The 12,196-nt window shown below is 35.4% G+C and overlaps 1 protein-coding gene across 1 annotated transcript; it reads left to right on the forward strand.

The window, feature by feature from the left end:
• Window positions 1-2,758: 2,758 nt before the first annotated feature.
• Window positions 2,759-9,899, forward strand: NTS (neurotensin; the record flags this gene model as incomplete). Its single annotated transcript, XM_009075664.1, has 3 exons — window positions 2,759-2,827; window positions 7,344-7,568; window positions 9,526-9,899. Coding segments are annotated over 3 exons (441 nt in total), but the record flags the coding sequence as incomplete, so codon positions are not given.
• Window positions 9,900-12,196: the final 2,297 nt, after the last annotated feature.

Raw genomic sequence — 12,196 nt, forward strand, 5'->3', positions numbered from 1 at the left:
CTGGCCCCGAGCCGCTCCCGCCGCCGCCGGACGCGCCTGGAGGAAGGAGGTGAAGTCGCTTCGGGCTCCCCCGACTGTCCCCAGTAGGCGTCCAGGAGCTGGTCCTGATAACGGGCTCTGACCAGCATCATTTTTTGTATCACTCCCCTAACTTTCTCCTTTCATATAAGCCTCTTCACAACATCTATACCGTGGCAGTTAGTGTAGTCTGGTTATTGGAAATATAAATCAGTGTAGACCATCTGCTCGGTTATGCCACTTCATTCATGTGTCATTGAATATCATGTATTTCAGAATTATGATAGGAATTACAATTTTTGCAACTCGTGCCAATAGCTGCCATAATCTAAATCAACATGAATATGTATGCACTTCAATCACTTTTTAGGGACTGAAATACAATTTTATTGTCTGGGAAAAGAATTGCTAGCAACTGATCTGAAATTATGACCAAAAAATACTGATGCAAATGCAGATAACACAATAGGCAGGTTAACATAAATGCATTTCTACTCCAAGAGCAACTGCTTTAGAAAACTCAGAAGGAGGACCATATATTAAAATGCATTGCCTGCTGCTTTGGAAAATGACAGATTTTAAGCATGTGCCATGTAGGTCCTAAGTTTATGACCAAAAATAGGTATTGTGATGATTAAACAGGTGCACACACACAGACATGAAGCAGAATAGCCTTCAAAATTCAGTCTTAACTAGCTTGCAAATTACTTAAACTACACAAAATTTAATGAGGAAATTTACAAGGAGCTTCAGTATTTAGGAGGATGCAGAATTCCTAATTCTCACTTTAGAAGAAAGTTTCCAAATTGTATTCCCCTGCAGAAGTAAAATGTAATACACATAATACCTGTGTTTTATCACAGTTTACATGTAATCATTCTGTATACTATAGAAAGCTGATAATCTTAGTGACAAGGCTTGACATTTTTTTCCCTCCTCATGTATTTGTTGCTTTTTAAATAAATTCTTTCCTAGCATTTTCAGTGAGTCAATTTCTAATTCAACTCTTTGTAGAGCCTGAATGAAAACACACTAAAGTAAAACTCAGTGGAAATTAAAATAGGTTCATAAACAAGAAAAATTGTATGTGTAACATGAAGTTTATTTGCTTAAAATGTAAAATTATTTTTAAATGAGAAATGCCATGGAGGAGCATGTGTGTGAAGGGGAAAATCAGTTTTAACTAATATGAGCAGTTATGTCATAAAGAAAATGATCATTCATTTTATTTTCTCTTGAAAATGTTTGCCCTCAGGGAAAAGTGTGTACGTGTAGAATGTAACTGTTCTGTAAAGTGCGAGTATATGAATAGAAACTACTTTTCTTGTCTGTAGAATCAAGAAGACATCAAGCTGTGTGAATTTCCCTCTGATATGAACAATACTGTGTAGCCAGACTTTGTATATATTGCTCTCTGAGAGTCTGTTCTTTTCATGCTTTTATTCTGTGTCCATCTCTTTCATTCCTGAGTTATGTGGACATGCTTCCTTCTCTTCCTCCAAGCCTTGCTTTATTCCTCACTCAAGGAATCTTGCCTAGACTCCTAAGTAATGTCCTCTAGACTTCTTTTCTCAATCCAAATGCTTCTTAATACCTGTCCACCTTCTACATCTGCAGCTATTTTCCAGCCTTGATGGTGTGGAAGCTATCTTCCATCCTCTATAGAATGCAAAAACCAGATGCTAACCAGTCACAAGTTCTTTTATTGTTCTCAGCTGGTATGACTCAGGACACCACAAATCATGAAGGTTTTGTGGTAGGGTGTTACATGCCAACAGCATCGATAATTTTAATGAAAATGAGATATGACTTATATGAATATGGAGCAGATTTTGGTTTAGTTTGGTTTGAAATATTAGTGTATTGTTTGGGTTTGGACTGCAGGTAATCCAGGAGTGCTAAAAGTTACATGGAATTCTGTTTCACCTAAAGACAACTGATTTCCATGTGTTTCTCCTCTTTGGTCTGTGACTTCCGCTTCATTTTCAAGGCACCAGATCTTCCGCTGTGATTCTCTACAGCACAAAGTAGAAATTTTTGTTCCTGTTTTCTCTTTCTACTGCAGTATTTACCCTATTCACCAAATCACAAATCTTGCAAGTCTACTGAGCTATCAAAGGTCAATGAAATCAGTAAAGAAAATTGTAAGACTTCCAGTCAGAATACTTTCTTTTTGCATATGCATTGTCAAGAGCTTGTATCACAAACTTGTGAAGCTCAATTCCCTCATATCAGTAAAAATATCCTTAATTTAACTAAGAAGAATCAAGTCTATTATTAGTAATCATAACTGCCATTCACCTAAATATTTCTCTACCTCTTAAATAAATATTATTTGAAAATAAATATCCAAATTCTTATTCCAAAGCAAGCAGAGGTGACAAATATTTATTATGAAAATTATAATGATTTTGTATGAAGAATATTGTGGCAGTTTTTTTTACTGAAAGGACTGCAGTTTAGTAGACCTGTCTGCCATTGAACTGAGATTAATGAACTGTTTCATTCACTTCAATAAGCTTGATCATGCTTTAAAAAGATAGTGAGTTTATTGATTTTAACATAATATTGCTGTTACCTGGAGACTCATTGCAGTCCCTCTAGGTCACTTTGCTGTGGTTTTATCTAGGTTGTGTTTGTGTGTTTGTTTTTCAAAACTCGTTGATATATCTAAGTTCTGTATACTGAATTGAAATGTCCATGATTTATGATCAAATAATAAACATATGTTTCTGGTTTATTCCCAGATTCAGAAGAGGAAATGAAAGCATTAGAAGCAGATTTATTGACCAATATGTACACATCAAAGGTAATTATTTTTCCTCTTTTAGCTGACAGGTAGGGAGCAAATGAATTCTCATTACAAACCCAGAAGTCTTTGCACAAAATAATAACCTATAGTCCAGACCAAAAAGTTCAGTGTTAGGTTTTACTTTGGTGCAAGATTTTCCCCAGTTCAAAGGAAACTTAAAGGTGTTGATGTGACACACTAAAAGTGCTCCTCAGTTGTAACACTGGTACTTTCATTAAACTGTCAAAACTGTGTTAAGTGCAGAGATGTAAATTTATATGAGGAAATGTGTTTCCAATAAGATTATGCCTGATGAAAGCTAAATTAACCTTGAGTCAAATCTGTAAGTGCTACTTTTATGCACAACTTTTCCTGTATGCATATAAAATTCAGACAGTCATAAAGCAAAAATTGTTAATACATATGCCAGTTTTGGTTTAGAAAATTAATCACAGTGTTAGTACAGGAACATGGGGACGTGAATGTGGAAATATTAATCTGATAAATGGTGTTCCCTTGACAAGTTGCCAGACTGTGAATGATGTACATGCTATTTAATACAAATAGATAAAAATTCAGTTACAATCTCACATTGAAAAGTTGAAGCAGCAAGTGTTGCAGATACGTATTGAACGGGCTGATAGACGAACACTTTCTCAACACTAGTATTTTCCACAAATGATCTAAGAAATATATATGTCTGATAAATCTTCAGCCACATATTAAAGAGCAAACCCTGAAACAAGTGCCATTAGTTTAAAGCTGAATGTTTTAATTCTTTATTCCAATGAAGTTAAAGTGGTGGTTAAATTTACTGGAAAATAAAAGGAGACATGAAAAACCTCTCTTAAAAAAAGATCATTTCATAAGCCAATGACTAGTTGAAGGTTAAGGATAAAACCTGACAAGAAGACTTCTGCATTTGCTGTACATGCTTATATGTGAGCTTTTCCACAGGATTCTTGAATACACTCGAAGAAGAGATGAGGCCAGAAAATACATCTTTTTAATGTGGTCTGGCAGTACTTAGGTTTCTATGTCCTTTACTGGCATGGTAATTAACCTCAGGTGACAAATAAACCTGTTCACCACTCACTTCTCTAATGCACAGAAAGATTTAACAGCTACTCTTTTTCTGAGACAGATTTAAATGTAGGGAACTAACAAAACCAGTTCTTTCTCTGTGTGGCAAAGCATGGTATGCCCTGGAAGGAAATCCTGCAGCTATTAATATTTCTGCTATTGAATTTAGTGTAACTGTGAACATAACTTCCATCTTTTCCTACCTCTCACCACAGAACACAATCTCAGGTAACTCAAGACGCACAAATATATTGCACCAGTTGATAATGTAATGATGTTTGCTATAATACTTCTATGTTGCTTTATGCCATGTAGCTTACTATTCAACTTCCTTATGGTATTTACCATAACTGAAGTGATATTATATTTGATGTAGACAGAAGCAGGAGATACATGTGGGAGACATTGCTTTAATTATGCATTGTACTGCCTTAAATGACCATCTAAAATTCAGTAGCTCAATATACATCGTCTCTTGACATCAAAGCAAGGGATGGTGGAACCACTAAAAAATGTTCATCAACTCTTCTACAAGAGGCATACTGCTATTCCACTCAGTAATGAAATGAGTTTTTTGCTTTTTTTTTTTCTGTTGTCCTCTGCTAGCTTTTAATCCTCATCAGAATGAAGGTGTGGTTCTGGTGTGATAGACAAATTTGAAGCTGGTATATGTAATAGCTGTCTTGTGTTGTGCCTGAGATCTGGTTCCAGTTGAGGGCAGTTACGGCTAATTTGAATAAACTGTTTTGTCACTGATTTGGTAATAAGGAGAAAAAGAAATCCCCACAATTTACATAGCATTAAGATGGGGATAAAAATATTATTTATGAACTTACAGATCTAAAAATACAGAAAAGTGGATTTTCACTTGTGGGTCTAGCATCAAACAGAAAAAAATCTTCCAAAGTATACTGTTGTGAAGTAGAGTATGAAGAGTACAGCTAGGACTTAAGCATATACCTTTTGGAACATTCAGTAGTCTATCTAATATTATGAGCAGAGTTGCCATATTCTTTTGACCTCACAGACTGTTATCCAGTGTCTGCTGGCCCTTCTCAAGCTGCTTTGTAAAGTCATCTATATGCTGAATTACTCTCTATCATTAAAGAAACATGTCCATACTTACTACAACCGGTCTTCAACATTTAATACAGTTTATCACCCTTCACTGTTGTTACCTCTCAAAGAAGGTACAAGGATCAAACAAGTCCCTAAAATTCTTTATCTGTTTTTTCTCTAAGATAAAATCCAAAGAGCCATTTGGAATATCTGGTAAAACAGTAAACCTGACATGTCACAAATATGTGGACAGTTATCTCCCGTCTGTCTTTTGTATTGAATAGAAAACTCTATTCCTACAAAAGATAACTCTATTCCCAGCTTTCTAAATGCTTGCCTGAAACCACTACTTGTACAAAGAATGTCTTGAACTATAAAATGATTGAGGCTACGTTAGTTCTAGGGGGAAAAAAAAGGTGAAAAAAGCAAAAGTTTTTCCTGGAAGCATGTATTACTACTAAAATAAACTCCACCTTTGTTATCCCACCTGACACTAATTTTCTGAAGCTTTGGACCGTCTGAGCTTTTCATTGTTTTAGGATGACTGTATTTGCCCAGAGAGGTTGGTCTCCTTATCAGAGGAGCTTCCAAGGAGCAGGAGCTACCTAGATCTGCCTAGGAGTTCCTGACTTCCGGACTCAGTCTTCACATAAAAACTCATTAGGTTTACAGGCATTAGCATACACAAAGGAAGAACTTCTGCTGTAACAGAACTCAATACTGTATCTGCTTAAAGACAGAGAATATTTTTATTATTTTTGTGGTTACATTCTGAACAAAATTCAACAACTATTCTGGAAAGGAACCATAGAGATCCTACATCAGCTTGGGTTTTTTATTTGGTTATGACTTTGGGTTTTGTCTGCTTTCACTAGGTAAAGACAAGAATATGAAAAGTGGATAGCTCGACTTTCTATTTTCTAAAAAAAAGTGTTTGGGAGGTATGCATTATAATAAAGCAAGTACCTTGAGCAAACTATCAGGGGTATCATTTAAATAGAAATGGATAGAAAATAACATATAAATTATAACTTGGGAATCTTTTTAATCTTGCATAGGACAAGCCTATTGTCAAAGAAGGAAATATTCTCAAGCTCATTTCAGTTTCTTAAATGATTTAAAATTCTCTTTCAAGATAGATGAGGTGTGGAAAATCATATATCTGAGTCTTATTTCAGATGCATGTTCAACAATGGAAATACATCATATTCAGTTCAGCATTAATACCTTTTAAATTCTGGTTCATACTGCAGTCTCTTTAGTTCCTTCAGATCATTCCCAGATATTTTTCAAGGTAATCTTGAAAAAAATTAGTTCCATCTTGGTAGATAAGTGTTCCTTGTTCTTTTGTGTAGGTGTTTTCCAAAACATGTCTTGAGCAACTGTAGTTGGTGTTGCTTAGACCTGTGTGGAAAATGCATCACATATTGGAAATTAACCTGAACATTTGGATTACCATAATCTTAAACTGTGTTTTCACATATTCCTTTAGGATAACTACCTCGAGAGATTTTTCATAACCTAAAACCACAAGTGCTTGGAAATAACAATACCGGTAACAAAGTAAAAATTATGTTTCTCAAAATTTTTTGAAAGTTAAATAGATCATAAACAATGTAAGACACTGGAACAAGCAAAATTTGAGACAAACCATATTGAAATGTCTTTATTTATGTCTTTCTGTAACATCTCTGAACAGGCTCATTATGGACCAATTAAACAGAGTTTGTCTTAACCTTTCTGTGCAGTTAATTAATCAGGAATACTTTTTTTTACACAGCTCTGTTTTATCTATGCTCCATAGTTATCTAATCCCATAGACCTTTAATTCACATCTCACAGGCTCTTGACTCTCCAGCATCCAAAATTCCTGGGGCTTACACATTCCATGCCTTCAGATCCAGCCTCATCAGCCAGCTTGTCCTGAAGCAGGAGCTCCATTCCTTTTCTCAGTGAATTTTGAAATGACTGGTATTTGTTCTGAACTGGGGAGGAGCATCTAGTTAACCACAGGCATCCACCTTGGATTCCAGTACTGGGAAATTATCCAGTGTGTTTGATTCATTGTCCTTATTTACACCTGTGAATTTATATTATATGAATTTCCATCCGTGTTTTTGTTTGCACCTGAGCAGAATGACTATGAAATGCTGCCATTCTGGTTTGGTAGCAGTTTAGTATTTTCATCATGTATATCAAGCAGACTTGGTGTGTTTAATAAATGAGTTGTCCTAAGTTCAGCACTCTAATTAATGTCTAGAAGTTAAGCAGACCAAAAGTACTTCAGACACACTAACTCATTCCTTCCAAAAGGTTTGAATGTCACACATTATTGCTAAAAAAATGAAAGAAAAATTACAGCAGGTTAAATAGTGGGTATTTGTATTTTCAGATTAACAGAGCAAAACTCCCTTACTGGAAAACGACCCTGCTAAACGTCTGCAATCTTGTCAGCAACATAAACAATCAAGCTGGGGAAACAGTAGGGGTAGATGAAGAGGATCTCATTTCAGGAAGACAGTTTCCTGCTGCTCTGGATGGTTTCAGCTTGGAAGCAATGCTGACAGTATATCAACTCCAAAAAGTTTGCCACAGCAGAGCCTTTCAGCATTGGGAGGTAAAACACAAATGCCTGTTTCAGCTGCTATTAAACTCTCAGGCTCTGTTTATAGCAATGTTGTAAAATCTATGTCCATGTGACTTCCATCACATTGTCTGAGCTTTCCTTCCCTTTTTTAATTTTCTCTAATACCTCTAATATGCCTCTTTTCATAAGTGTTGTGAGTTAGTGTAGTTTCTGATGAGCTGAAATTGTGTTTCTTAGAATGACCCATGAATAAATGAGAACTTTTCTTAACTATGTGCTTTCTCCACTCTTTGTAGCCATTCCAAGTAACCAAGCAAACACATGAAAGTGATCTCTATGCCAGAACACATAATTAATATCTACTTAACAGATGTGAACTTACTGCAGATTTATTGAGGCATAACTAAATGTAGGCAGTGTTTCTGTTTTAACACCCTAAGGGAAAGTGGATTCAGAATGCATGGATACCTGCCCATGTGTACATATCATTTTTCTAGGTACTTCAGGTTTCTTATCATTGCTAGGAAACCAGCAGCGAGGGAACCCTTGCTTTTTGTTTCCTTGCACCTAAAGGTGGCCCTGGAAATTGACATTGTGATTGTATGAAGATGACTGCTCTTAAGTAATGATTGTTTATAGTCCATTTGTGATATCTAAGCACAGTGTTCACACAGAGCCACACTAGGCACAATCCACCTGTTCTTAGATATTACACTAAAAGCTGCTTTGTGTAGAGAAAAAGATACCTCAGCATCACTACCCACTTTCCAGTAAACCAGATTTCTTCAGCATTCTCAAGTTCAGTGACAGTCTGGCTGAATCTTGGTGATCTGTTTTTTAATGGACCACAGCTCTGTATACACAGGCTTATTCTCAATCCTCATGTTAGCTGGGGTGGTCCACACAAAAAACTGCAACATCTTTGAGAATCAGAGTTTTCTGAGGACTATTTTTCTCACTGTGTTTATTGCTGATAAGGACCTACCATAGAATCGAATATGCAATAACCTATAAGACCTAATCACAGTTCCCTGCTTTGCAGTTGGATTACCTCTTGTGGTGATTGGGAATCACCATTCTGAACAGTACTGTGTGTGAAAGTGCAAAAAAATTTCTTCTCATCTTAGGGAGACATTGATGCAATGCAGAGTTTTACATGTCAAAATAAAAGAAGGGATGAAGCCAGAAAGGGAAGGATTGAAGAAGGCTTGAAATAAACAATTTATGTAATTGTGATCATATTCATCCAGGATTGGCTCCAAAGTTGAAACTATGAGAGTCTTTCCATACATTTCAATAGAATTTAGATGAGCTGTCACTTATTGAGTAATTAAGTAATTAAGTGAATAACAGTTTGATTTGCTTAGGGAAATACTAAGGTGAGTATAAAAATGTGTTGAGTTTAATGCCTTTCAGCCAGACAGTTGGACTGTACTTGGCCATGGAAGGATGTGGCTAGAGAATGGGTTAAGCGTTAACAGATAAAGCAAAAACGAATCTGAACAAAACACTTGAAAAACTCCCAAGTAAAACTTTTAAATACAATTAATATATGAAATTTTCATTGGTAAAATTTTTGCTTCCTTGTGCTTTATTTAATTTCTTATTTGTTTATTACACATTTTGATTTTTTAGCTGTAGGAATTTGCAGAATAAAATGCTGCTCAAAAGCTGAAACCAGCAAGCAGTGTGTGTACATGTTTAGCCTAAATGAGTGATTGCAGAGTGCCAATTTGAGTTTTATTGCAAGGAGGATATACCAGATTTCCTCTCTAGTCAAACCCAATAATGTCATGTGTTTCAGTGGCATTTAAATATCACCTCTGTAGGGCTCAGCTCATCTTTTGTTTTTTAAACCTTTGACTATTTATACTAGTTTTTCTTGGTAGCAGGTGTTAAAATAATATTTTAGAAAAGTCTCTAGGAGATCATGATTTTCATTACCAAAAAAAGCTGATAACATTGTGTCTCTTCTCACATCCTACAGTTACTTCAGCAAGATGCTTTTGATCTGGAGAACTCAAGCCAAGAAAAGGAAATAATGAAGAGAAAAAATCCCTATATTCTGAAACGGCAGCTACATGTGAACAAAGCTAGAAGACCATACATACTCAAGAGAAGTTCATATTACTGATGCAGCAGAAGAAAACAATGTATATTTAGTTTATAGGTAACTGTGCATTATGGTTATCTTATCTAAATCTAAAATCATACTTGTGTGAAAATATACTATGGAATATTATCAAGATGATAACATAGCTGTGTCTTTTTTGCAATTGCTGTTTCTTGATTGTGAATTTTTTCCTACTTGAGATTAATTGGACTAATACATTTGCAAATAAAACTAGTTTTTAAGCATGATGTATTGTACAAAACTGAGATTTCGAAATACTTCCAACAATCTTGTAGTCTTTTCCAATTTTATAAAGCGCACTGACATAACACCAAGTAAATTGATATTGTCCATGAATCCTACTAAGAATCTTAAAATTTCTTAATGCAACATCTCATATATGCTTGCAATTTTTTTGTATAATATACTAGTAAAAGCTGTCACAGTATTTTATGTATTGGTCAGTTTAATTTATTAGGGATTAGGTCTAAGGAAGGAAGGGAATACTATCAGCTAACTATTAAATGTCAGGTTTAAAATTCATATTTTAAATAGCCTGTTTGTAAGTGAATTTTAAGTTCTTGCCTTCTAACTTGCCACTGAAGACTAATAATTAAAGAAAACAATGCATATTGAGACTTTAAAAAAATATACTAGTGAGAACATACCCAGATGTGCTTCAGAATCTTGTGTATCACTAAATAATTTATTAAATCATTGAAAGAATTTACAGTGTTTACCTAATCTGTGAATGCTCAGGAAAAAAAAGAAGACAAAGCTGATTGATGTCCTGGTGCTGTCACTGTTAAAAGTCAAAATAGTAATCTCGTTAGATGGGAAACTTGGGGAAATATTTGAAAGACAAATTAAAATTAGAACATCTTAAAGTTACAATTAAAAGGCATTTCCTTTCTCTCCCTCTACAAATTCGTGGATAACAGGCAGGTTTGGGGTTTAAAATAGTCTTGGAAGCTAACAGAGAGGGAAGTTCACAGCATGGGAAAAATTGTTTTCAAGCCATGAGGAATCAAGTACCACCTGAAAGTTGCACATTTTCCAGTGCTGTGTCTGTGATGTGTGCATGAGTCTTGGGATCAAAATGATTGTGGATTTTAGCCTGAAGGAAAAGAGTCTGAAAAGACTGGGGGCCACAGCAACCATCAAAATAGAGGGATAGTCTCATGAAGCCTGGATGCTCAGACCAGGGGGCAAAATATGGGTCAGACATTGTTTTTGAAAACCTGCCTGTTTTCTGTTTGAGGTATTTCCTCAAAGGAATTCTGTTCCAATAAATTGTCATCAAACAAATAAAGAAAACACCACCTCACCCCTCCCCAAAAAACCCAAAACACACAAAAAACCCCACTCAAAGAATTTCCAAGCCATCTCACATGTTAGATTTTCTGTCAGTTGTTATTAAACATACACAGGCATATGCATAGAAAGAACATACCTTTACCAATGGTTATGTGAACTTTCTTACATAGGGAGGGATGAGTTTTTTACAGTAAAATGTATTTTCACTATATTAAAGCTAATTATATTTCCTTTTCTCATTGCAGATGTTATTAATCAGTTTATTCATTCAATAACCATTAAATACATGCACTGACAAGATATAACAGCATACACTAATTACTGTAATAATCATTATGACTTGAATACAGCAAAGCACTTAAGTGCATTCAGTCACAGTTTTAAAAATGCATAATGTGCTTAAGGGCTTTGCTTAAATAAGGTTCTAGTAAACTCATATAATTTTTTTTTGGTGAAACTGTCATAGAATTAGACTGGAGACACAGTATGCTCTCAAGTGTCTAAGAAACATCTTTCCAACAAACCTGCTAGTTTCCTATTCCTATTATAGATATTTTACATTCTCAGTTACCTTTAGGTCTGAAATAACAAAGCAGAATGGAGTATGTTCCAAAATTCACTGCTAGCAGTATATGAGAAAAAAATAAAAAGAAACTTCAGATCACTTTTTCATGGGAAACAAAAGTGTAAGACAAAAAGAAATTGGTTGCCATTATATTTTCTCTTATGCTCAATTTAAGAGTGTAAGACATGAAAAAACCAAACAAATAGGGCAAAGTAATGTGGTTGTCATCTGACAGAGAACATACATTTTTCAAAACAAAAAACACCCTTCCATTTTTCATTTTTTAGGTGATTTAGATATTCAGGGCAATGGAAGAGGACCAGAAGATATTAACTGCTTCACCCTCATCTAGTGTGCCAGACTCAAGTTGGAATTACCTTGTGACTGTGTATTTGTTCCTTGCAGTGCAGAGCTAACAGATTAGTCAGACTGGCTGAAAATGGCTTTAAATAACCCATTTCCTTTCAGCAGACTGTGAATCCACACACAGCCATCTACTGTGTGTCACCGGAGGAGGCAAAGCTTAAAGTGTAGCAGGAAAGTATAGCTTGTCAGTTGTCCCTAGCCTCTGATGGAGGTGCCCAGTGACCTGTCAGAGGAATTTCATTCAGAGTGACAGTCTGGTAGACGAGGAGACCTGTCAGAGGAATTTCAGAGTGACAG

Source organism: Acanthisitta chloris, unplaced genomic scaffold (genome assembly GCF_000695815.1).
Source record: "Acanthisitta chloris isolate BGI_N310 unplaced genomic scaffold, ASM69581v1 scaffold585, whole genome shotgun sequence".
NCBI lineage: Eukaryota > Metazoa > Chordata > Aves > Passeriformes > Acanthisittidae > Acanthisitta > Acanthisitta chloris.